Source organism: Passer domesticus, chromosome 5, assembly GCF_036417665.1.
Source record: "Passer domesticus isolate bPasDom1 chromosome 5, bPasDom1.hap1, whole genome shotgun sequence".
NCBI classification, from domain to species: domain Eukaryota; kingdom Metazoa; phylum Chordata; class Aves; order Passeriformes; family Passeridae; genus Passer; species Passer domesticus.
In genome coordinates this window covers 1,553,488-1,581,123 of record NC_087478.1, presented here as the reverse complement: position 1 = coordinate 1,581,123, position 27,636 = coordinate 1,553,488, and the positions used below count along the sequence as shown (strand labels likewise).

Sequence of the window (27,636 nt, the reverse complement as noted above, 5' to 3'; positions counted from 1 at the left end):
ACTATTATCTTATTATTATACTGTTTTATTAAATTATTATAATAGTAGTCTTTATTATTTTTTATTATTATTATTGTTATTATTATTATTATTTCCCTGGTACAGAAGTCAAAGGAGAAAGCATTTACCTCTGCAGCTCTCCTTGGGGGATAGAGCGTGCTGGTGGCACAAGGAGAGATTGGGTGGCAGGGCACTGAATGTAGGAATGTGCAACAGAAGATATTGGGAAGGAATTCCTCCCTGTGAGAGTGGTGAGGCCCTGGCACAGGGTGCCCAGAGAAGCTGAGGCTGCTCCTGGATCCCTGGAAGTTTCCAAGGCCAGGGTGGACAGGGCTTGGAGCAACCTGGGATGGTAGAAGCTGTACCTGCCATGGTAGGGGGTGGAATGGGATGAGTTTTGAAGGGTCCTTCCCACACAAATAATTCTCTGGTGGCCTGAGTTTATGGGCAGGATTGTGTGCAGATTCATGGAGAGACTGAGGCTGGATAAAGACACACCTTAAAGGTTTACTCTGCTTTTCTTTAGGAGTAATTCCTCCCCTGCTCCATGTCACTGTGATATTTTCTGGAAAAATCCCTTCGCCAGGATTCTTCTCCTGGGAAGCTAAGAAGCCTCAGAGAAAAATGAAAACAATATTATCTCATTTGCTTCTCCTGTGTTTTGCTGCTTTGGAATGTGGTTGGAGATTGTTTATCCAACACAGGATTGTTTCATTGGTTGCATGTGAATTGTTTTTACTTATTGGCCAATTTCAGCCAGCTGTGTCGAGGCTCTGGAGAGAGTCAGAAGTTTTTCATTAGTATCTTTCTAGCTTTCTGTCTGTATCCTTTCTCTATTCTTTAGTATAGTTTTAGTATAGCATGATTAATATAATATAATATAATATAATATAATATAATATAATATAATATAATATAATATAATATAATATAATTAATATAATATAATATAATATAATATAATATAATATAATATAATATAATATAATATAATATAATATAATATAATTCTTCTAAGAACATGGAGTCAGATTCATCATTTTCCTCCCTTTGACAGGGGACCCCAAAATTACCACAGCTCCATTCCCTTCTGAGACTTGTCACAGGTGGAGGCTGATGAAATGTCACAGAAGCAGCAGTGGCAGCACAAGGCCATGTCTCCCCACCCTGGGGAGGGTTCATTTTATGTGCCATTTTCCCCCATTGACAGATCATTGGCTGCAGAGGCACCGGGGAGCACCTGACAGCAAGATAGATTCCCTAAAAGAGAGAGATTCCCTACAAACAGCCCAGCTCCCTGAATTATCCATATTTCCTGACACTCACTGAGTACCCTAACCCAGCAGCAAAGCCTAGCCCTGCTTCATTGCAAATTAGGGCATTGCAAGACTTTAAAATTCACGGGAGGAGTGAGAGGGGTCGTGTTGCAAAACCCACAGAATTTTGTCCCTTCTGAGAATTTGAGAGGGGAGAACATCCCAAACATGCAGAGCTCTAAAATCACTTGAGATGTCCTCAGGATCCCACCTTATCCTCCAAAAGAAAAGTAGATTCTGTGCCATATTTATCAGCTCCAGGTGAACGTCTCACACCTGAGGTTCCTCAGTTGCAGCACTGAATCAAATTCCTTGTGTTCATAAAACTATAACTCAAAGTCTCCTTATATTCTCGATCTATCTGTGTTTAAGCATCTGAATTCTTCCTTATTTTGCTGCTTCTTGAGGTCTGAATCTCTCTGCTGGCTCTGCCAACATCCATGCTGCAATTCCAGTTAAGGGAATACTCGTTCTGTGTGACAGTCCCTGTAACTTTGCATCTCAGCTCCAGTGCACACTTGATTTTTAAGATTTTTAAGGCTGCTCGGGGTGGCCATGCAGCATTCCCCTGCCTCTGTTCCCTCCCTGGATGTCTCCTGTGGGATATGTAGATATTTCACCCAGAAACCTTCCCCTGAAGGAGCTGAACTTTCTGCAATGCTAAACCCGAGCTGCCAATGTTCCTGTGGCCGAGACAAATCCCAAGTAGGACACCAAGCTCACAGGGCTGCATGAGGAGAAAGCTTCTGCTGGAACCCACTGCACAAACTAATTATCTTCCCACCCTTCCCCACTGCCCTCTAGCAAAATAAGCTAATCAAAGGAAAGGTTGTTATCAAAACACATTTACCACACGCCTGCGTCCTGTGGCCCACGGTGCCCAGTGCTGTCCCTGAGCTGCCTCAGGCAGGTACAGCCACGGAGATAATCAACCTGTGAAGGGCACAGCTCTGCCCTGCACTCACCAGGGCAGGAAAAGTGCTCCCAAAGGGGACACGATGGCATTGAGGAAATGGATGCAGCCATGGGTCGGCTCTCCAGGACTGGGGATCTGCTCAGAGGGGGTTTATTCAGTGTTATCCATAGACAAACAGGATTCCCAGGAGCCTCTGATTGACCCAGGGCTTTATCACCATCAATAGCCAGGCTCCCAGTGCTGAGAATTCCCTCCTCCTCCCTGGGGATCTCATTTCAAAAGGCCATTGCAGAGCTGTCCCATTTGGGGCAATTTCCTCGCTCCAAAGGTGTGAAAGGATGGGTACTTTAGCTGTACCTCAGCAGGCAGATCAGAGATTCCCCGGGCTTTGATGCCCCCCCTGCTGTGGTTCCCTCTGAAACGCCGGCTCCAGTTTCCATAACTGCCTGGGAAGGAGTGGAATTGCTCCGTGCCAAGGCCAATTTTGGGAAGATTACTCCACTTTCCCTTGCTGACATGTGGAAGGGGCTCTCAGGCCAGCTGCGAGCCAAACCAAGATGTTGGAATCCTGGATGTTGAGAATTTTAAACTTCCTGTGCTGCCAGGCACTGACCCCCAAGAGAGCACTGCATTGACCTGAGGCCGTGGAGAAGGCTCCAAAATTGATTGCTAGCCCTGAAATTTGGGTGTGCAGTTTGAATAAAAGTGTGCAATATCACAGGGTGGAAAACTTAGAGTTTGGGGCTTTAGAATATAGTGATAAATATGAAGCAAGATGGAAGTTTTAAGGCAAAGACAGGTTGTTCTTTACCTTCTTCTTCACCTTCTTCTTCCTGGGTTTAGGTGGTGTTTTGTAATCAGACTGAAAAGTCTACATTGTGAGATTAGAGTAATCAGTTATTGGGTTAAAAAGGAAAATAATTTAAGTGTCATTTCTAATTGGATTGTTAAACCTTAAAAGGCCTTGTAACAAGAGGTAGTTGGCCGTTTTGTGCCTTGCTAATGAAAGGCTGCAGAACTCAGGGCTGTGAGGCTGTAACACTGATAAGAAATAATAAACACCTGAGTCTGAACATGAGCTATCATCTCAAGTGCCTTCAATCCTAACCCCAACAAAGGGTAGAAAAAACAAACAGAGAACCCACACCAAGACATCCTGAGAGCCCATTCACTCCTGTCTTTGCCACCAGTGACTGCCAAACAAATGATTAAAACTTTCAAACCAAATGAAAGGATTCAGATTTCCTGGAATGACTTTTTTCCCCCCCAGCATTCATGTTTTTCTTCCCATCATGTAGCAGCACAGAACTGGAAATCTCCTTTGCCGTGAGAAATGTCCACAAATACCTCGGAAACACACAGGGTGTTGAATTTAACAACTGAATTAGCTCTGAGTCTCCTCTCTGATGCCCAGATGGGCACAGATTTCCAAGAAAAAACAGGATTTGAGCTGGAAACCATGTTCTCCATGTGGCTGCCCCATCCTCAGGAAGATTAGGACAATTATCAGGTACCTTTGACAGGACTCACTATTGTGTTTGCAGGGACTCCTATGGCAGAGAGGAATGATGAATCTGACTCCATGTTCTCAGAAGGCTAATTTATTATTTTATGATACTATATTATATTAAAGAATACTATACTATACTAAAGAATACAATAGATACTTACAGAATGTTAAAAAGATAATAATAAAAACTCATTACTCTTTCCAGAGCCCTGACAAAGCTTGGCACTGACTGGCCGATGAGTCAAAACAACTCACACCAGAATCCAATGAAACAATCACCTATTGAATAAACAATCTCCAACCACATTCCACATGAGCACAACACAGGAGAAGCAAATGAGATAAGAATTGTTTTCCTTTTTCTCTGAGGCTTCTCAGCTTTCCAGGAGAAAAGTTCTGGCTGAAGGATTTTTTTCAGAGAATGTGAATTCCACAGACTCCCAGGTGTCTGGACACTTGAACAGCTGCCCATGGCAGGACAGTGTTGGGGCAGGAAAGGACAAAGATTTTTCTATAAAAGTGGCACCAGCCATGATCATGAGACCCAGAGGATGGTCAGGCAGTGGAACAGGCTGCCCAGGAATGTGGTGATGGCACCAACCCTGCCAGAGCTCAGGAAGAGTTTGGACAATGCTTTCAGGGCACCTGGCGTGATTTTTGGGGCTGTTCTGTGCAGGGCCAGGAGCTGGACCTTGATGATCCATATGGGTCCCTTCCAGCTCAGGATATTCCCTGATTCTATGACTTTTTCATCATTCCAGGCAAGTGCAAAACACCTCCAAACTTCTCCCTGATTGGAGGGACTCCAGTTTGCACCTTGGGAAAAACCAGCATGGGGAGTACAAGGCAGGGACAGCTGAGGGTTTATAGGATCATGAACCCCTGCAAGAGTGAGGAAATCCCTCTTTTCTCACTGTGAAAGCTCAGAGTGGCACAGGAGTGATCTTCCAACCTCCTGCTCCTCTGAGTCCATGAAGCCTGACCCACACAGCCCCTTCTGAAACAGCACTGCAGGAAAAGACTGTGAGGCAAAAACAAGGAGGTGGAAAAGGGAAAAAAAGAAAGAACAAAACCCCTCAGCCTGAAAGAGTCACGGGCTTTCAGACAGCAGAAAGTCGAACAAGTAAAAGACCCTTCAAGAAAGGTCTTATTGCAGCCTGTGTAGGCAGCTGGGGTTACCTGAGACTCTCTGGTGGTTCAGAAGACTTTGACCAAGAAAGTTAAAGCCAGAGACGATCAATGAGCTCTGCTAGAGGCAGTGCATCAGGTTACCTGCTGAGCCCAGACACCACGAGCTGCACTTTGGAACTTTTCCCTTTTTTTTCTCCTGGTCTGGCAGTGAGTCTGAGTGTGGATAACAAACCTCCCTCCCCCTCCACTGTGATCACTAGAAAACAGCTTGTTTAAATGCCTTTTTTTCCCTTCATGTCATGTTAGAAAGGAGAGCTGTAGTTTCAGGGTGTATGAGCTGTCCACACAAGGGGCTGTGGTGGATGGGAAGAGGTGGAGGGCAGGAGGATGTGGAGGGTCAGTGCCTGGACACCGGGGTGGGTGTCTGCTGCCAGAGGATGGCATCAAACCCCTCTGACCAGGGCTGGGTTTTCGTTGGGAAACCAAAAAATTCTGCTATTGATGCCTCAGGTTTTAGCTTTTATATTTTTCACATTCTGTGCTGCTTTAGTGTGTGGGTCTGGGTTCATATTATGGGATGGTGAGCTCTGTGCACAGAGCAGGGAGACAAAACAATTCCTGCTCCAGCTGGGCACCAAGGACAAATGATCCCAATGCCAGCCCAGGAGCACAAACCCCGTGGGCTGCAGAGAGAAAAACAAGGATGGGACTGCAGGGGCTGCAGCTGGGGTTGGACACTGAACTGCAATGTGCACATGGAGCAGAGCTGAGCCCAGGGAGAGACCCCGGCAGCGCTCGTGCATTTTGGGACCATTTGGGTTCATCCTGGGTTCATTTTGGGACCATTTGGGTTCATCCTGGGTTCATTTTGGGACCATTTGGGTTCATCCTGGGTTCATTTTGGGACCATTTGGGTTCATGCTGGGTTCATTTTGGGACCATTTGGGTTCATCTTGGGTGCAGCCCTGGCTGGGCTCTGGTGCTGCCCAAGGTGTGTCCATGGAGGAGATCCTTTTAATCAATCCCTGTTTTGTTCTGGAACTCTGCCCAGCCTCTGCTCTAGCTCAGCCTTCTCAAGGCATCACAGTGGCTTCTGAGGTATCTTATAACAGCAGGGATCCAAAAATTAATAGTAATAAAATAAATAATATTACTTAATAAAAATTAATAGTGATAATATAAAAATAATAATCAGACCAGCTCCACCTGAGGAATTGTGTGTGGGAGATCTTGGCCATCCCTTGACTAACCCAGAGCCAAAGGGATCCAGGAAGGTGACTGGTATGGCCCAGACATGAGACTCTTATGTCATTGCTTCTTCCACGGGGTGAGGATGCCTTCAGGAGGCCACTGGCTCCTATTCCCAAGGTTCAGGAGCAGCAGGATCTGCTGGCACGTGCTCTGCAAAGCCAACAGAGCCAGCTCGGGTGCTTTGGGGAGGCTCTGGGTGCCAGAAGGACACACAGAGGACACGAGCAGCTCCTCAGAGCTGAGCAGAGGAGTGCAGGGAGCAGAGCCAGCTCCTGGCTCCAATATCTCCAAGCAGGACAGACTGGAGATGCCTAAACAAACCCTCTTCCCTCTGCAGCAAATGTCAGCTCCTCTAAACCAACAGCCCTTGTTGACTGCTTTGCTCAGTCTCTAAGGCTGGTAAAGGCTTCTGGGGGAGAAAGAAATCACAGATGCCCAAATGTTTCATTCTAATGGAAAAATAAAATTAAAAAAATAATAATTCTTCCTTTCAGAATGACTTTTTGTTTTTTTAAATCTCAAGCAATTTGCTAAAAACTGAAATCAAACCCCAAAACGAGCGCTTCCGAAGTCTAAATGAATCATTCTCCAATTACTAAATGGAATCAGCCCCTTCCAGAACAGCCTTCAAGAACATTTCTTATTAAAAAAATAATTGGCCACTGTGAGCTGGAGGGGAAAAAAAAAAAGTTTTGAAATATCACAAGTTCTCCCAAGAAAATGGGACTGTTTGCCTCTCTGATTGCAATTAATGACCTGCCAGGCAAGGAGTCCCCAGACCTGCAAGGGCAGATTCCAGAGCAGAAGGAGGCTGGTGCCTGGGGGTGCATCCTCCTTAAGGACAGCTTGTGTGTGTTCAGCTATTCCTCTTGGAATTAAATGGATGCTGCATGGGATGAAATGAGGCAGCAAAGCCAAAATCCAGGAGTGTCACTAACACAGCAGAGGCTGGGACAGGTCCCTTTGCACCCAGCAGGGGATTTCCCTCTAATAAAATGTTGCCCTTCTCTAGAGGGACGCTGCTTTTCTGCCCCAAATTTCCAGTCTTATGGCAGCTGGGGTGTTAAACACAAACCAGGGATGCTGTGCAGGGCTGAAAACCTGTGTACAGATGGACCAGTGAATGTACACAGAATAATAGAATGGTTTGGTTGGAAGGGAACCTGAAAGTCATCCAATTCCACCTCCTGCCATGGGCAGGGACACCCTCCACTATCCCAGGTTGCTCCAAATCCCATCCAGCCTGGCCTTGGACATTTCCAGGGATCCAGGGGCAGCCACAGCTTCTCTTGCCAACCTGTGCCAGGACCTCACAGGGAAGAATTCTTTCCAAATATCCAATCTAGAATTAGAATGGGCTCTTTCAGTAGCTGAAGGGTTTATCCCTGCTCTGGGGATAAAGAGCTTGAACTATTGGTGGGAAAGAAGAGAAAGGAGTGGTTACAGCTTGGGTATGGGTGAGGCAGGAGTAACTTGCCAGGGGATTACAAGATTTGGGTGGCATCTTTGGGCAGTGCTGCCTCTGACAGAGGAGGAAGCTGCTGAATTCACTTCAGGCTTGCAGAAAACTTCACTTTGCTCTCACCCCTCTCTGCAGTCCCCATCCAGGCTGCTGACATTGCTGTGACCTTGCAGCAGGTATCCAGCGCCAGCTTTGCAGCCTGCTCCATCCTCACTGCTCCCACCCCAGCCCCTCTCCTTCCTCCAGAGACCTCACCAGCCAGCGAGAGCCACAATTTCAATTTACACCCAGTAAATGATTCATCACCACCTAAAGAGGCCCGAGCAGAGCCCGGGAGGGAGCAGGGCTGGGAGAAGGAGGGGGGACAAGATGGGGGTAAAGATACAGAGATGAAAAGCTCCGGTGACCTGCCCTGTATCAGCTCCTCTCCTCGGGGCAGAAGCCAATCAATCCTCCCCAGCCGTCTGTGGGTCTGTCTGTCTCTGCCTCTCTCTCAGAGGACTCGAGTTTCTCGGTGTAAGGTTAGGACAGCAGAGCTGTGGAAATCGATTCCCGAGCCCTGGCACGCTGCCCTGGGCACAGACACAGGGAAAAGATGGATGGGGAGCCATCCTCAGACCTCAGTGTGGGAGCTGAGGATAGCTGGAAATGGGGGTCTGGGGAAGAGGATCAGCCCTTGTAGGGAATATCCCAAAATAAGAGAGGTGTGTCACCCTTCTAAGTTCTTCTAAGCCTTCTGATGTTTACATTCTTGTAATAAACTTTCTCAGGCAGTTTTATGGAAATAATTATTGTCTTATGTTCTTCTCTATAAAAAGAAAAATTTGATAGATTGTTAGTTTGTCCAATATAATTAAAGAAGTAGCACGTTCATCCTCCAACCCACTGTCACTTTTGAAAATCTATAAATGTTAAAATCAAAAAATAAACTTCCCTTCTTTTTACCTTAAAGTTTCCAGTGTACATGTCATTTTATTTCATGTCCTATAGTGACAGAGGTGTGCATGGGTGAGACAAAAAAACCCTGCTGTAACTCATTGGGCAGTTTTCACCTGTCTCCCAGTCCACCTCTGCTCCTCTTAATGGTTTATACTGGAGGAGGATGAGGGAACAGCGTGGCTTTGCCCAAAAATCTGGCTCCCAGCCCTGCTCTACCCCAGCTCTTGCTCAGCCCAGCTGCCTCCTCCGTGCCTTCCACATCACTGGATTCAGCCCTGCTCTGGGAATCCCCTGGGATTCCTGCCTGGGAGGGAAGAGGGAAGGGTTAGCAGCCAGGATGGGAAATGTTTATGGCATTTTTCCCCAGGGATCCTCGTGCAGGAGCTGTTGATGACGTATCCCACTTGAGGAAAAGTCTGTTAATGAGGCTTGAGGAGTTCTGATGTGCAAAAATTTCTAATTAGAGTCTCAGTATTCCAGTATTACCCTGAATATCCTGTGCAGCCAAAACTTGTTGAGTGGGATGTAATTGGCTCCTTTGCTCCCAGGGCTGCCCAAAAGGATGAGGAAACTGAGGCTCAGAAAGGAGCACCTGAGGCTGCCCTGAAAACCCCTCCCAAAGTGGGACTGAAAATCTGATTTCTTAACTGTGAGGACAACCAGAGGGAAGCAACAGGCTTGGAGTGGGATTTGATAACATTTGCCTTCAAAGTGCTTCAAAAAAACCCCACAGGGAGTGAATCTCAGTGACCCTGCTGCAAGGTATGTAAATAAGAGGTGTTTCCCTTTTCCAGATAAGGAATCAGAGGTAAGTGGCCAGAGGGAGGAGGGCACATTGCCATCAGCCAGGTCCTGACTCCAGCCACACTTTTCCCTCAAGAACTGAGCCTGCACAGTGAGGTTTTTTAACCAAGTTGAATCTTCCATCCCCACCCATCACCCTTCATTTCATCTCCAGTACTCCTCAGGATGAGCTGCAGCACCCTCTGCAGTTGTCTGTGCCCCTTCTCTCTCTTTTGGGGATTCATTGCTGCAAGTTTTGATTGTTTGTTGCCACTGGCCCTGGGTGCAAGGAGATGAAACATCCAGCATTGCTGTGGCACAATCAATGAACAAATTCATGCTTTTCTGTGCTGCTTGCACATCTCTGTGCTGTCCCCTCCAGTGCAAACACACTGGAGGATGGATGCAGGATGAGATGGGATGGGAACACACTATAAAGCTCTGTGTCAAATGGAAGTATCCTCAGGTCAGCAGGATGAAAGTTTTCTGGGCTCTTACACACCACACCACAATTCAGGACTGGTTTGCCAAGGTTCTCTTGAACAATTCCAGAGCATGAGCCCCATTTTTGGGCATGTTTTGGGATGGATCCCCCAGATCTGATTTGAAATGAGGCAGACTGCCGTGGTTTTGGATGAGGGTCACACAAGCTGACAGAAGCAGAGCATTCAGAGCACCGACAGAAGGCTGGAATATGGTCCAGGTTTGTTCCCTTCTGTTCCAGCAAGGAGAGGCAGCAAAGTCTATCACATCAACTGGATCCCTGTCTCCACCTGGAGAGTCTGCAACTCAACAGGAAGAATTCAGGTGAGCTCAGAGGGTGAAGACCAACAAGAGCAGGGCCCATCAGAAAAACCCTCCAAGGCTGCCAAGGACACCGTGAGGCTCAGAGTGACAACACCCTGCAGAGCCACGCTCAGCTGGAGCCCTGGGCTAGACAGATCCCATGCACTTCCCAGCCACTGTCTCTGCTGAGAGGGGCTTGGCAAAGGAGACCTCCCTGCCACTCAGAGCCAGGAGCTCAGCCAAGCTGACACCTCCCTCTCCACGGCTTTGGCAGAGGGCTCTGCAGGAGGAGATCACTCAGGGAAAGGCTGCAGAGAGGTAACTTCAAGATCAATGGCATCACTAAAAAGCTGAAGGAAAAACAAAAACGAGCTGCTATCCCAATGAACTGATATCCCAATATTGAGGACACTTGGATCCAGTATTCCTTGTGAGGCAGTGGATAAACCAGTAAAACAAAATAATGGGAGAGTAGAATGAGGCTCCTGCTTAACCATAAAGTCACAATGAAAACTACCTTGGAGTGGATCCCATGTTGTTAACTGGGATTGGATTCCTCTCTAAGGGTAATGGAGATCATGACAAGTCCAAAAGAGGAGAAGTTCAGGTCAGCAGTGGGAAGCTGGAGGTGCTGAGACAAGGGCTGATGGTAGGAGTCAAATTCCCTCGAATGGAATGGGAACCACCAGGAAAATGTGACCCAGAGAAGAGCTGCTGGAGTGTTGAATTCAAAATACATCAGGCTGCTTTGCTGGTGCAGTCAGCAAACAGGTGGAGAAGCTCTACCACCCTTCTTTCCCCTCATATTCCTAAAAAACCTTTCACAATTAAGCAAAGTCTCTCCCCAGTAAATACCAGAGACTTTTTTGGAGGTACCTGGCTCAGCCAGGGATGGAGACAGCATTTTGCCCCTCTACCTTGATGCCTTAAGTTTTCCTATTTTCCAGATTCTGTACTGCATTAGTGTGTAACTCTGAACCCCATATAAAGTGTCAGCAAGTTCTCCTCACAGCTCAGACAAAACAATAATTTTCCAGCCCTAGAACCAAGGACACCATTGCAGCTTCAGGCCCAAAAAGTGCAAACAACAGCAAACTGAGGAGAGCAAACTGGGAGAATGTGACTGCATAACCTGGAGCTGTAATTGGACAATTAACCCCAATATGGAAATGGACCAAAACTTATAAAAGTGTGAAAACTTGTGACCTGTTGTCCATCTTGGGTCTAGCCACAGCTGGGCTCCTGCACTGCCCAAGGTGTATCCTCTGAAGGCCTTTTAATAAATACCTTTCTTTTTTCCCTTTAACAGGAAATTCCTATGCATGAAAGTAGATAAATAATCTGGATCGAGTTGACTGATTACTTAGGTTGCTGAAAATAAACCATGTATAGTGTGCTGCTAAGTGCAAAACATAAGAAAGTGTACTAACTTTTTTCCTCACAATGGTAATAGATGATTGCAGTGAGGTAAGCAAGCACATTTTGGTCCTAAGAAAACTGTGATATTGAACACCCTGAACCTGTTAGTTTCGGAACACTTCCATTACTGAGTTTGCGTTAGAATCAAGGGTTAAGATTATCATCTTAAAGGGTTGGGTTATCATCCAACCATCAGTCTTTTCTTAGGTTTTAATAATGCCACTGCTCACTTCATTTTGCTGCATATGGCTTTGCTACCAAGTAAGCTGTGTTTTTTTCATGAAACATGATTTTAGGTATATGCATTACCTTCATGTATTAACGGTAAAAAACACTTAAATCCCTACTTAATGAAGACAACTACTGCTTGCCTGAACAGACCATGCTCTAGGTGGCCTCTCCAGGCATCAGCTGTGTTCACAGGAGGGCAGGGGGTGGGGACAGGCAGGGCTGGGATGGTGGCAGAGCCAGGGGTACTCACGTGTTGTGGAGGACACACCATCCGCAGTGGGGGTCTCCCGAGCCCAGGCACTCGCTGCAGGTCTCGTACTGGCTGCACGACTCCACGGGCACCCTGGTGAGCTGCAGGAGGAAAGGGGACAACCTGTCAGGCTTCTCACGTGCCTCAGAATTGCTATTTGTATTTTGGTAATTCATGCCGATTGATATATGTGTATGTCTATATTGATAATACATACATTATGAGTATCTTGTGAGATGTGGTATAAGTATTATATAGGATATACGTAACATTTGATTTCTAATAAAACAAAACATGAAGGGCACACTAGCCAGAGACAAGGGATTGCTACAGGGAGTAACCAAACCGCAGCTGGCAGCAGAGGAAAGGAATCCGAATTAACACACGAAAAAGACTGGCCCAGACAGGAGATGGGTGTTCTCTCTGGAATGAACCAGGAGCCACCCAGCCATGATGGCCCATGAAGATGTCTGACCTAGATAATCTGAGCCATCAGAATTTACATCCAAAAACTTGGCAGTGAAAGTACATTGATTCCGGGTCGAGCTTTGTTGGACTTTTGCACAGAGAAAAGAAACTACATGAATATGGGAAAACCTGAAAAAATATGAGAGTCCTGAATGGAAGACAAGAGACTCTGCCTCGGCCTAGAAAAACTGTATTTATGCTGGCTCTACCAGGCTTTCTTGGTGAACATTGGGGATTCACTGCGAGAGAGCTCGGATTCTGTGTTGACCCAGCTCTGATCCTGAGGTTCTTCCTTGATTGTTGGCTGTCAGGACTGCATATTGATCACGAATAAATTCTATTTTTATTTTTATTAAATTGGCTGCATCCATTTTTTACCTATAACAGAATGGTTTGATGGAGGTGCCACCCTCCCTGTCCCCTTCCCCTGATGCCTGTCCTCCCGCAGGAACAGCCGTACAGTGCTGGGCAGGCAGAGGGATGGGGGTGGTTTGTTCCAGAGCTCAGTCTGGAGCCATCCCTGTCCACATCCCGGTCCACATCCCCTGTAGCCTTTCCCTCTCCCTGTAGGCCTTCATCACTTGCAGGATTTCCCAGCAATCAGCAAATCAGGCAGGCTATGGGGATGTGGTACCTTGAAATTAAGTTAATTCATTTTGAGATCTTCTGCAGTTAGTTAAACTCCCTGGATCTCATTGATCTCTCTGGTTTTGGACTCTGTTGCTTTCTGGCTTCCTGTGAGAACTGAAGTCTTGTGATGTCTTTGTCTCCCTCCCATGACCTCCTGCCACCACTACTGCTGGTCCCAGGGAAGCATTAGCTCCACTCCCCTTTGCCTGTGCCTCTTTCCAACCACATCTTGTCCCATCCCTGGAGAGGCTGCTCCCAGCAGGAAAGGGACAAAGGCTACCAGGCTGGATATTTTCTTCCTATAGCCCTGCTTTTGCAGCTCAGAAGGCATTAGAGTAGGACCTGAAACACCCAGGTACTGCCAAAATACCACATTTTATCATCTATTTTTCTTTTATTTTTCCTTTTTAATTAAAGTGTTTCAGCAAGAGGTTTCAAAGGTTGAAGGGACTTCCCAGCCTGACCTCCTGTCTCACAGATTTTGATTCCTCTTACATTTTGTAAGCCCCTCACAGCTTTTGAAGCCAAACACACAATTTGGGCCCAATGACCTGATAGTCCCTTTTCCATTGAATAAGCTTCAGAGAGCCTCTGTAATATCCAGTCAATTGCTGGTGTCTTCACCCCAGTTCCTGTCAGCAGGGAGAGTTTATTCCCTCAGATGATAGAGTGAGGTATTATCCTGATGAAACGCCTCTGAGAACTGCCAGCTCTAAACTGCAGAACAGTTACTCCTGACAAATGACGAGGGAATGCACCTGGATCCCAGGGACAATTTTTTTTACTTGGCACTGCATTCAGGAGAGTTTGAGCTGTGGAGTGACAGACTAAGATCCATCTTGACTGCGTCTGTAAATGAACCAAGAACTGGCTTTTTAATTTTTCTTTTTATTTTAATATAAATATAGATATCAGGCAAAATTCCAGCTCCGTGTGAAGACCTTTTCTGGTTGTATCAGAAATTGTTTTTCTCACCCCTACCCACAAATCCCAGCTGATAGTTTATAAGCAAAAGCTGAAAATGTGCAGCTTTGCCTCTGGCAAGTGGCAGAAGCTTTAGAAAACTTCAGGTAAAAACATGATGGGGTTTATTTACCATTGCATCACTGCCTGTGCCAAGTCACCCAGAGGAGCCAACTGCGGCTACTGAAAGCCTTTAATGAAAAAGTGAGGATGGGGGAAAAAACTCAAACAAAAACCAACACAAACTCACTTTTCTCAACTGAATCTCTTGCCATGAACATAAAAACATAACCAGAACAGACCACAGAGTAATAAAAGTTATAAGAACAAGACAGGGAGGGAGCCATTCAGACTTCTCTAATTATGGTGGCCTTGGCAGTGGTGAATTAATGATTGGATTTGATGATTTTAAAGGCCTTTTCCAAGATTCTATGATTCTTTCAAGAATTTTAAAAGTTGAGATTGTTTGTCCATGAAGAAGGTTGTTCCACTTTTCTTAAGCTTCTGATCAAGAAGGTATCACATATTAATGAAGAATAAATTTTATGCCTCAGGTTTTTTCACCTAATTAAACTTGTTGAACCCAACAGTCTGTGTTGAATCCAAATTCCAAAAAGACAAAAATTTTTACAAGAAGATACCAAAAGGTATCACATAATTTATAATAGATAACATTTATCACATTATAATTTGTAATTTACAATTTATAAATTTATAATTTATAAGGCTCACATTATAATTTACTATGTCAGCCATTCCCACCTCGTATTTCCACCTGAGAAAAATATATTGTGAGTTATTTTATCTCAGTCACATCAAGCTTGGCCATGTCTGCACTGTGGCCACCAGAGGACTTGAAGAAGGAGCAGATAATTTAGTTTTGAAAGACTGTAAATCTGCCATTCCTCAATCCAGATGCAATTCCCACCTGGTAATTAGAATTTTGTGAGCACAGTTGGGTTTGGCTCTGCAGTTCCCACCCAAACCACCCCCAGTTTGACATATGGTGCTGCTTGATTTATCCTCATTAGCTCTCGATAGTTCCATCCAGCCTCATCTCTGAGCCAGTTTACACCTGTCTGGTAGAAGTGAGCCTTGGTTGAGAAGTTTAGATCAGAAAATGAACTTTTCCAACACCTGTTGATCCTGGCTTGAATGCTCAGAGTCAAAATCCACCTGTGGCTCTGATACAGGTAGAAGAAAGAAGTCCTAGAGGACTGAAATTTGCCATTTCTTGGCAAATTGCTGTAAAAAGAGTAGATTAAAAGTGCCCTCTCTGTGTTATATTCTTATTAGTTAATTAGCCATCAAAGGATAGCCAAGCTCATTCCAGTGGCAGGAGGAACCTACTGGGAACCCAGATCTTCATCTTTGCAGAAACCTTTTCTTTTCAGTGTGTTTGGGGATATTTTGTGGGATATGTGTTGATTTTAGGAGCACACCTGGCTTGTGCTGCTGCCCCAGAGCCCACAGGGATGTGTCAGGAGCTCCCCACAACCCAAATCCTGCCAATCCCACCAGGGTGTGTCCTGTGTCTCTGTGTGCATTATTCCTGCCCTGAAAAGTCCTTTTACAAGTTCACCTCTAGCAGCTTTATTGTGAGATTAATTAAAACTGTACCACGCTGATAAATGTCTTGGGCTGGAAGTGTCAGACCTTCCAATTAATGCAGAAAGAAAACACAAAAAACAAAGGAGCTGCAACAGAAAGAAAAGCCACCTAAGGGTTGTCTGCTGAAAAGAGGAAGAATATCAAGCAAATAAGGCACATCAGAGGTCTTATTTTCCTTTTTGGAGCATAAACTGTAATTAATTCAGCTCAGCTTTCCGCGTTGAAGGGTTTGAGAGCTGACTGTGTCCCTCCAGGGAACAGCCACTAAAATGTCAGCAAAAGGGAAGTCCATGCAGCCTCCCAGTTACAGAGCCTTGCCATTACTCACTTGATGAATAATGATGAAGGCACCAGGCAGTGCTGGAGGTGGAAATCTCCATGGCAAACCAGGCTGTGCTTACTCCCTCCACCCCTTCTCCATCCTTGGAGAGCCTGACAAACTCTTCAAGGTTATTTCCCAACCTTGGTGAGGGTCCCTACCCCTGGTTCTTCGTGGGAGTGAAACCTGGATTCAACATTTTGCAGCAAATACCACAGAATCCTGGAATATCCTGGGTTGGAAGGGACCCACGAGGATCACTGAAGTTCAATCCTTGATTGAAGGACAGCTCCAAGAATCCACCACGTGCCCAAGAGTGCTGCCCAGACATAACCAGGGATTCAGCAGAATTAGAAAAGGAAAGTGTCTTTCTTTCATTTTGGGGTATTAGGAGCCACTTTGGAGTAATTTATATTCCTCCAGTGGTCACAGCTTCGCTGGTATTTTAGTCTCACTGTGCCAGAGCAATATATAGATGTAAGAACAGACTGCTGTTGTTCTCAGGGGTTATATCCCATATATTAGGAAAATATATGATATCAGGAAAAGGTTCTTCCTCCCCCAGAGGATGCTGAGGCACTGCCCAGGCTCCCCAGGGAATAGCCACATTCCCAAGGCTCCCAGAGCTCCAGAAACATTTGGACAATGCTCCCAGGGATGCACAGGGTGGGATTTTAGGGTGCCTGTGCAGGGCCAGGAGCTGCACTGGATGATCCTCACAGGTCCCTCCCAGCTCAGGATATTCCCTGATTTCATCCCCCATTTTATCTCCTGATTTTATCAAGGAGAGCTGAAGCTGGAACAGCTGTCCCAGTGCCTCTGAAGGTGTGGGTTTATGGCATCTCAGCAAGTTTGAGGAGGAAGTTCGGGTAACACCTGCTCAGCGAGCACCAGGTTATTAAATACAGCATATTTAGGCCCTGGGTTCATGGGAATATTGAAGATATGAAGGTAGGATCCCTTCAGATGCCTGTCCACACACCTGGTGGACATCCAGGAGCTGCTGTGCTTCCACAGATCTGCCCAGAGCAGAGGGACAGATGATCTCTGTCCCAGTGAGAGGCAGTCCCAGAGCCAGGGCTGGACAAGGGGAAGGTGAATCTTGTGTCCTCCTCAAGGGCAGAAAGGGAACCATGAGCAAGCCCAGCTGCCACGGCTGCAGCAGGATTGGAAGAGATTTCACCTCATCAACACATTCATTCACTGGTCCCCAAAGAGATCACACACGAGTTTCTGGCTCACAAGGACATCTTAAAAATCTGGCGAAATCTGCAAAGTGCTGAATGGTTCAGAGCTCAACAGCTCCTTCAGGGTGGTTCACACAACAGCTCACCTCTGATCCTGCCTAAATTCCAAACTGCAGATTCTCCAGCTCCCAGCCTCCCTTCCCCTCCCTATTTCTAGTATGAATGAGTCACAAAAAGTCATTTAAAACAAAATGATTGAGTTTTTTGGATCTGATAGACAGGAACAGCTAATCCTGTTAGAAATTTGGCTCCTGCTTCTGCCATTATACATTCACAAAAGCTCCTGCTATGTGCTCAGTCACAATTTTCTGGCTCCCATTTTTGACTTTTTTATTTCAATATACATTACTTCTTTTTCCCCCTTAAACTGCCAACATTCTGGTCAAAACCTGAATCATTGCTCAATCTCAGTTGTTATAATTGGATGTTAATACAGCAGCAGGATTTATTCAGTCTGATGGACTAAGTTAATTTAAATGTACAAAAAGGCATCTTAAGTAGCCAATTTCCTTCCCAACAGTCAAAAGATACATTTCCAAAACTCTGAACAGTGGCTCTGTCAAGCCATGTGGGTTCTGTGAATGCTGCTATCTTTCAAGGCTCAGCCAGCCCCAAAAAACTGCAGGGAGATTAAGAGTGGAGCTTATTTGATTTCAAAGCCCTGAATAGAGTGTTCATGATAATACAGTTTATTAAATAGAGGAAGGCAAAAAACCACCTGAAGGAAGCACAGGTTGAAGCACTTCTGCACCTTTATAACAGTCAGTGAGGGTGCTCAGTCACCTGCTCAGCATCCCAAGATGCTGATTTTATTCTGGCCTGAATTATGGACAAAGGGACTTGGATTTCCTCTGTCATGTTGGATATCCTGTGCCTTATTACCTGACCTACAGACCTGGTGAAAAAAAAAAAGCAGGAACAGGGAAAAGCAAAGCCCAGGGAGCTGCAGCACATTATTTATTTACCCTGGTGAGAAACAGGACTCACACACAGGGCGATGTCAGACTGCTGGGAGAGGATCTGGGCTGGATCCCAGCCTGCCACTTCTGCAGGATAAGCACAAAACCTGCCAGTCCCACTGGGACAGGGAATGTCATTTCTCATCACACACACCCAAGCTCTGCCTCTTCATTGTAGCCCTCTTCCCAGTAAATCCATGCTTACATCCTTGGAAAACTGGGGGCTTTAATTAAGAGTGATAATTGGAAGCAGCAGTAGCTGTCAAGGCCAAATGACACAATAATTAAAGTGGGGGTCAGTGTCCTGCTGCGTGGCAGGATAAATTACCTGATCAAATGTCCTTGTTCACCCCTGCCTCCAGTTGTGTGTTTGCTGTTCCTCCTCCTCTCCTCTCCTCTCCTCTCCTCTCCTCTCCTCTCCTCTCCTCTCCTCTCCTCTCCTCTCCTCTCCTCTCCTCTCCTCTCCTCTCCTCTCCTCTCCTCTCCTCTCCTCTCCTCTCCTCTCCTCTCCTCTCCTCTCCTCTCCTCTCCTCTCCTCTCCTCTCCTCTCCTCTCCCCTCCCCTCCCCTCCTCTCTCTGTTCTGGGCACTTTTGGTGAGAGATTTCCCCACTCTGGCACTGCCAGAGCAAATCCCCAGTCACAACCACACGACACTCACACCAACAGAGGCACACCAAGAAGATGAATAGAATGATCTGGTGCCCACAGCCTCTGTGGCAACAGCTCCAGGAAACTTTGAGTTGAGGCAGAGTGCTGGCAGCTCCTATCAGAAGCTCTCAGTGAAATTAGCTTTGCACACCTTGCAGTGCAGTTCTTCTCTTCGTGTACCCCTTGGCAGGACCCTGCCCTGCAGCTGGCTCAGAAAACCCCTCAGATCAGGGGTTTTCTATATAAACCATGCTGGGCTTCATTTCTGATCTATCACGTCTGTCAGTCTTGCAGCTCGTAGGGAGCAGCTCTGTCGTGGCAGGTGTGAAAAGTGAGGGCTTTGCCTTCTCACTAAACTCTGTCTGCAACATCAGAGTCCAATTCCAAGCTAGAAACTCGTGCTCTGTTGAAGGAGAGACCTTTTGCAGGGCAGGATTTGTCTGCTCTCTGTTTCAGATGTCAAGCAGGGATGAGATAAATCACACCCTGGATGTGCCTGTGTCTGTTCCCTGAATATAAAGGAGTCTGGACAGCCAGGTCAGGTGGAGACATTTACAATGTACACCACAGTCACAGGGTGAGGTGACTCCCATACCAATGCCACACTTCATTTTCTGCTTTTCCTCAAATTTTGTCACTGAGAACAATCCTCTAATATGTTCAGGCCTCTCCTCTTCCTAATCACAGCACCAGAATAACCAGTCACAGCACAAAATACATTTTCTTTAATTTCCTGGGGAGTGCTGTAGGAAATGCCCCATGTTCCATAGCTTGTAAACCACTGCAGAACTCCAAAACCCTTGTGTGGTGACAGGGGCTGTGTTTGAACAAGAGCCTTTCCCCATCTGCTCTGTCACAGCCCTCACACCAACCTCATCCCTGCTCTCTCCTCTGGCTCTATTTACAAGGGAACAGACAACAAAGATTATCTCAATCATTTTCTTAAAGGTTTGGCAAGTTCCCAGTTCTCCCTGCTCAGCCTCTGCCCTGTGCTGTCCCTTCTTCAAAGAATTTCTCCTCTCTGTAGTGAGTCCCCTCCCAAAAACATCATTGCAGGAGGAGCAGGGGACACAGCATCCTGCTGGGAGCTTGGCTGGCATCCTGGAGGTTGAAAAGTGTTTCACACACTCAGATTTCCACCAAATTCACTCATTTTTCCCTTACCAAGGTTGCCAAACCCTTCCTCAGCTGGAATTGCATCCCATTGGTACAAGGCAGGAAAATCTTTGAATTTCCTTGTAAAAATCAGAGTCCACCAGCTCAGATGTGTGGAAGGAGAGAGACATGATTCTACCCAAACCTGATGAAACCAACCACCTTCTTCCCCACCCTACAAATCACCAGCTCTGGCTGGTTTCCTCTGCCTGCAGTACTCCATCCTTGTTTCTCTCTGCTGCATCCAGGTACCTTCACACCCCCCTGCCTTGTTTACACTAAATCTTGATCCCCTGGTCAAGTGTTTCACTCTGAAAACTGTGAAACAAATGAGGTTTGGCTAAACATTTGTGTTCAAAAGCCTTCAAAAAAGGAGCTTCATGTCACAATTAATGCAGGGCCAGCCCAGGCTTAATGAGAGCTGGTGCCTGTGTGGCCACTGGAGCGTGGCTGCTGAGCAAGGGAGAGATTGTTACCCAGGCTCCAAAAAGGCTATAAATAGATTTAATTGGGACCTCTGAAGGAATTCATGCCACTGCAATGGGTTTGTAAAGCTCAGCATCCCTTGAAGGCTCTTGGTGAAGGCTTGAACATTTAAAAAACACTTGGAGAAGTTAGGAATTGTTTCTGCTGGTTGTGGTGATTTCCAGGTCATGTTGTTCTTTCCAGATGTTCCCACCACAGAATCAGAGAAACTCTTGGGTTGGAAGGGACCTTAAAGATCATCTGGTTCCAACACCCCATCATGGGAAGGGATCCTTATCCTCAGTTACCAGTGAGCATCTTCATGTAGATTAATTCTCCTCAGCAGCCTTCTCAGGAATCTCATTGTGTCCATTCCCATCTATTCAGTCCTGTCACCACTACAAATTCCATCTTTACACACTTAACTATGAAGTTCCATCCTAATCCTTATGCTCATTGAACTACCTGGAGGAGCTTTGCCTCCTCTCTCTCCCCCGGCACCCTGACCCTCTCCCAGGTTTCTGGCTCCACCACTCCTCACCCAGGCAGCTCCTCCAGGATTGTGTTGATCCAACTCCCTTGTGCAGGATGCAACCCCTGCCAGCACTGTCAGGCTACAGGAACTGGGGCAGTTTGATAAACGCCCCTTTTTCAGTTACAATCAGATTTGGGATCCCCCATAATTCCACACAGGAACAGCTGCACTGGCTGGGACCAACACCCCAATATCCCAGTTCCTTCAGCCAGGGCCTGAAAGGAAAGGATAAGACCAGAGTAAACACATTTATGTCTCCAGCAGCTGCCCAGCCTTTGGCTATTTTCATTCAGGGGAACTTCAGTATTTTGTCTGTTTCTCCATCATAACCTGAAAAGCTATTTATTTATTATTTTGGTTTATCCTCAAAATTGCATTGTTGCATCCACAGCATGCTTTGCCAGGGATTTTCACAGATCCAGAGCCCACTGCTTGAAGGAATCACCTGCTTTCATTTGTTCAGGGCTTGATTTTTCAACAGTTTAATTTCATGCCCTGTAATTCTTGTATTTGCAGAGGTGTTGAGCAGTCAGTTCCTATCCATCCCCTCCTGCCACTCCTAAGTTTGCCAAGGTCTCCATGTACCCCAGCTCACCTCCCTCAAGGCTGAGGAGCTCCTGCTTCTTCAGTCACCTCCCGCATGGAAACCACTCTATACCTCTGATCACAGAATCATTAAGGTGGGAAAAGCCCTCCAAGGTCATGAAATCCAACCCAGCCCTGCCAAGGCCACCACAGACCGTGTCCCCAGGTGCCACATCCAGAGGGCTTGGGAGCACTTCCAGGGATGGTGACACCACCGCTGCCCTGGGCAGCCTGTTCCAATGCCTGACTGTGGCATTCACATTCTCTGAAAAATCCCTTTGCCCAGGATTTTTCTCCTGGGAAGGTGAGAAGCCTCAGGGATAAAGGAAAACAATTCTTATCTCGTTTGCTTCTCCTGTGTTGTGTTCATGTGGAATGAGTTTGGAGATTGTTTACCCACAGGTGGTTGTTTCATTGGTTTCATGTGAGTTGTTTTGATTCATTGGCCAATCAGTGTCAGTACTCTGGAGAGAGTAATAACTTTCATGATTATCTTTTTAGCCTTCTGTTTGTATCCTTTAGTATAGTTTAGTATAGTATTCTTTAATATAATATATTGTCATAAAATAATAAATTAGCCTTCTAAAAACGTGGAGTCAAATTCATCATGCCTCCCTGCCACAAGGATCCATGCAAATACAATACCTGACCACCGTTTCCATGAACAAATTTTCCTGAATATCCAACCTAAACCTCCCTTGGTGTAACTTGAGGCTGTTTCATCCTGTCCCTGTTCCCTGGAGCACAGCCCGACCCCCCCGGCTGTCCCCTCCTGCCAGGGACTTGTGCAGAGCCACAAGGGCCCCTGAGCCTCCTTTGCTCCAGGCTCAGCTCCTGCCCAGCTCCCTCAGCTGCTCCTCATCAGACTTGTGCTTATCCTTTCTCTTTCAACCATTTATTTACCATTTTTAGCCACATGTTGGGCAAAAGGAGAGGCTACGTGGTGGCTGAGGTCATCTCTTTGTAACCTCCACCATCTTTTGCGCTCCCTGGACTCTCAAGCCCTTATCTCACCAAAATATATTAAATCACTGCCTTTAACAGGGTGTCACCTGTCAGTTTGAGGCACAGGGGTGTCCACGTTCCTCAGGCTCATCCCAGGTGACAAACACAGCACATGAGATTGACCTGTGACTGTTTTATCAGAGGCAGGTAGCTCATAAATCTTGATTGCTTTTAGCTGAGTGAGTGTGCAGTGGCGCTGCTCTTCACACAGCTGCCCAGAGCCCACATCTCTTGACACAAAAAGGGGCATTTGGATTGCTCCCAGACACCCTCACACCCCACTCCAAATTTTCTCCTCCTATCACTACCCCCTCTCCTTTTACACATTCTCCATGCAGTGCCCTCAAATCTCTCTGACAGGAGCTCCACAGGCAGCATCAATCAGAGTGATAACATCAGCTGAAGAGTTCTGAGGTCACACTGGTTAATCTGCAGCCCAGAATCTTCAGATGTGAGGCAGGGAGAGCTGTGATAACGTTTGCTTGCAGCTGTTCCTGAGCAAACACACACCAACCCAGCCCACAGCCCCAAAATTGGGGCTTTCAGGGCTATCGCAGCACCTCTGCCTCCCCAGAGCTCTCACCACCAGCAGCCTTCCTGAGGGTTTCACTCAAGAGTTAAGCAGGATTCAGGGAGAAAAATGTGAAGCAGGCTATTCCCAAAGCCTTAAATGTATGTCTCAGTTTATTAAAGGAGAGAAAAGCAGACAGCACTCAGCTGGTGCCTCAAGGTTTGGGGGGTAATTAGTGCTACCAAAAGGGGCAGTGGCCAGGCAGAGATGCAGGCCACTATTTTGGGGCGCATCCATTTGTCTTTAGATATCCCTGCTGGGTTTTTTCGGCATGGAATTAGAGGGAAGAAGATCCCAGCAAAGCCCAGCTCCTTCTCTGTGTGGTTTTAACTCACAAAGGAGGCTTGAAATGCAGAATTCCTACTGAGTGCAGTGAGGGTTGCTCCATCCCAGTGCCCATATTTCAGTGGATGAAGCAGTACATGTGTTTTCCCAGCTTTCCCAGGCATTCATCTTGCCATAAAGCGAAAGCCCAAGGATATTTAATTCAGGGATCATATAAATGCATAACTTTTAAGATCAGGAGGGACTACTACATCATCTGTCCTCACCTCCTGTACATCACAGGCCACTACCCACCTACTCTTAGGCTGAACCAGATAATCTGAGTTTAGCTGAAGCATCTTCCCTTAGAAAGATCTCCCATCATGATGTGAAGATACCAGGACAGGGAGAATCCTCCAAATGGCAGCTTGTCCCAGCAGCTAATCACTCTCACCACAAAAAGCTTGCACACGCTTTACTTTTCATGTGAATTCATCAGGCTTTGGCTTCCAACCACTGATCTTTATTCTGGTCTTCTTTTCCAGGTTGTAAAGCCCTTGAACCTGCTGTTTTCACCCTGTGAAGATGCTCAGAGACCCTGATCAAGTTATTCCTCAACCTTCCTACTGATAAATTGGCACTGAGGTGTTTTCAAACCCCATGAGGACCTTTCCACTCCCTACAAATATTTTTTGTAGGTCTTTAGTCCTGCTTTTCCCGTCTGGCCACAGAGCATGACTACAGCCCTCCCACTCCTCCAAGAGTGCAGGATGATGTCAATCTGCTTCTACAACAGGCCAGACAAGGAAAAAACCCTTTGGAAGGATGTGAAGAAACGGGCCTCTCAATCATTTTAGTTTTCCACTTACCAGCCTGACCTAAATTCCTTCCTGTGACACAGCAAAGTTTGTGTTTGTTTTGTCTGAGGGAGCCAAAGTGGCCCAACTGCTGTGCCCTGGTCGTGGTTAATGCTGAGCTAATCGTTGTTCCACTGAATATTTTATCTGTGGGATTTAATATCAACTTCCTGCTCATTCATGAAAGTTTTCAATAGATTTGGGCCCAGTATTGATCCCTGGAGAATACTACTAGGAAAACCCTCAGGCTCTTTGAGAGCTGCCAAATATTAAGCCATTTCAGAGATCTCTTCATGCTATTTTTAGGGTTTGGGACTTCTTTTTTTTTAACGGGAACAGGCTCTGGAGTTGTCTCAAGCAATGTGTGAAAAGGTAAAGACAGGGCATTGACAAAGACAACTTCATTATTTCCTTCAATAATGGATCATCTATTTCCTCACAGATTGAAAAATGTCCTATTTTTCATAAAAACATACTGCCCAGATGCCATTTGGCCCAAATCAGGAGCTTCAGATGTATTCAACGTTCTTTAATATTACCCCTTCTAGCCCTCAAGAATCATTAGAGCAGGAGGCTGGATGCTCCTAAATAATGAGCATTTGAGATGTAGGATAACTCAGGTCTCAGATGTGCTAGGTCATCCTCAGAAGAGCTATTCATTAACCAGTGCCTGTTTATTGTAGATTTACACCTAAATTCCCTGGTGAAGAGCCCCAAGTTAGACAGGATCAACCTGGGCACTGGGAAACCTGTGGAGTTGCAAAAACCTCCTGACTCCTGGTAATACCCCTAAATTTAGGCCTCTTCACCATCCCTGAGCTCGTGCAGCAGCACACAAGGTTCTTATTCCTCCAATTAGTTTCATTTGTACTCTGGTGAATTTTTTTCACATTCCTCCCCAGCCAAAGCAGAAAGACGAGACTCCCACTGCACCTTTCTTTTTATGGAACGACAGACCCGGCTCCCAGATTTTCCTGGGGAAAAACAGCTGGCATGAGGCTCTGCAGAGAAACAGAACTTTTGTCCCTGCAGAGAACTATGCAAATTTGATTTGAGGTACAGCTTTGGTGCCGTATGAAACAGGGAGATCCCGTTTCAGCTCCTCCAGCCAAGCCCTGAGTTCACAAAAGCCGCTGCCGAGTGGGAACGCCGTCCAGGGGGGCAGGGACAGGGCCTGGGGATGGTGTTCTTGGATGACTACAAGGTCAGCGCTGCCAGCTGGCCTGTGCACAAAGCACAGAGACCCAAGAGACCCCACAAAGCCCTTGCCAGCTCCATCCAGGTGGTTCCCAAACTGGCACCCTGAAAGAGAGCGGGATCAGCCCGCTAAGGCACCTTAAAGGAGCACTCCACCTCAAAGATCAAAGGCATGCTGGCTCCAGGGCTCTGGTTACACCTGCCTCCCTTGTGGGCAGCCCTTACAAAAGGGTTGGGCTGGGGGATTTGCTCAGGTGCATTTCACAGTGCTCACCAAAAAAAAACAACCACAAATAATCCAACCTCCAAATACCCTTTTGTCCCTGGCCACAAAGGAGGGAGCTGTGCTTGGTGTGTCATGTAAGGGGACAGAAATGAGACCAAGGAGCAGTGCCAGGAGCTCAGAGAGCACCTCTGAAACACAAGACATCCTGTGCAGCTCAAAGGACTCTCTCCTCCCAGCAGCTGGGAGGGCAAAGCTTCCTTACTGCCCCAGTACCTCCCTGCAGGTCTGGCTCACAGGCAGATGACATTTCTGCCTCCTGACAGGACACTCCTGACCCTCCTGAACCCCTTTATCCATCTCACCCTCATCCCAAAAAGAAGCCAGTGGTTCAAAGAGTTTGCAGTCTCCTGAACCCCTTTATCCATGTCTCACCCTCATCCCAAAAAGAAGCCAGTGGTTCAAAGAGCTTGGAGCCCCCCTGAACCCCTTTATCCATGTCTCAGCCTCACCCCAAAAAGAAGCCAGTGGCTTCAAAGAGTTTGGAGTCTCCTAAACCCTTTTATCCATGTCTCAGCCTCATCCCAAAAAGAATCCAGGTGCCTCAAAGAGTTTGAAGTCTCCTGAACCCCTTCATCCATGTCTCACCCTTATCCCAAAAAGTAGCCAGTGGTTCAAAGAGTTTGGAGTCCTCCTCTGAACCTCTTCATCCATGTCCCACCTTCATCCCAAAGGGTTTGGAGCCCCCTGAACCCCTTTATCCATGTCTCACCCTCATCCCAAAAGCAAGCCAGTGGCTTCAAAGAGTTTGGAGTCTCCTTGCAGAGCTCAGGGCACTTGGCTTCTCCATCTCAGAGGTGACTTTCTTATTGCTGCTCTTTACTCCTCCTTTCCTCCAGCCAAGGCAGACACACTCACAACAGGGTCAGTGCCTCTCACCTGTGGCTCTCAGGCCCTTCCAGGAAGGAAACATGGAATAAAAAGCATCAGGGATGAGAAGAAAGCCAGGCCTAGCACTGATGTGACTGCCTGAAGGTCAAACACACTCATCCTTTTATTGGCATGAGAATTAACACCAGCTTTATTAAAGCAGTCTGGCCACTGTCTAAATACTGCTGTGGCCACACTTGGCCTGGCTAAGGAACCCTCTGATGCTGGACTGGCTGAAGTGCCTTCTCCTGAGCTCTGGACACTGGGTCTGCCTCCTTCCAGCCACAACAGGCTTGTGGCACCCACAGGATCAGAAAAAGTGCTGACGATCCCCAATCCCACTCCTCCTGAGCCGTTCCCGGGTGTGCACACCCCCAGCCTGGCAGCCAGCTCACAGCATTTGTAAGCCCTGTCAGGTTTGTACAGCACAGCAAAGGGGCTGTGGGGAACATTTCTTTTATTTATCAGATTCCATTTCACACCGGTGAACCATAAAATTATAACCACAGCTTTTCCCGGCCTGTTACGGGTCTGTGACATCTGTCTGTCTGTCTCTCTCCTACCCACACGGGTGCAGCCTGGTGGCAATAATGGATGTCCTGAAGGAGCAATTTCACCTCTGCTTCCCCAGGATTACAGCCTGCCTCTTCCCAAAGCAGCAATCCCTGCCCCTGGTTTATTAACCCAACAGCAGGCGTGGAGAAAAGCCCTCACCCGGCACAGGCAGGAGAGTGGTTTCCTCAGCATTTATGGAGAGCAGAAAATTGGGAATGTGTTATCAAGCCAGATGAGGATCAGGTTCAAATCTCCCCAAAAATAATAGGTGAGGAGGAGAGTTTCCTTCCAGCTGCCTGGGATTTTACATAAGGAGAGCTGTAGATGTCCTGCTTTAATGCCAGGACTTACAATATGACCTTTTTGGCTCATGTTTCAGGAAAACACAAGAGTTCATGCTCCTGTTCCTTTATCTCCTCCAGAGGACACGCAGATCTTATAGGTGTTTGTCCCA

The 27,636-nt window shown here is 46.6% G+C and overlaps 1 protein-coding gene across 3 annotated transcripts in view; it reads right to left on the bottom strand.

Moving 5' to 3' along the window:
* Window positions 1-27,636, bottom strand: part of PLXNA4 (plexin A4) — a 451,266-nt gene that overhangs the window by 145,902 nt on the left and 277,728 nt on the right. For all 3 annotated transcript variants that reach the window (XM_064421667.1, XM_064421666.1, XM_064421669.1), the window contains exon 5: window positions 11,995-12,095. In XM_064421667.1, the coding sequence (XP_064277737.1) occupies window positions 11,995-12,095 (101 nt within the window). The remainder of the gene's footprint in view (window positions 1-11,994; window positions 12,096-27,636) is intronic.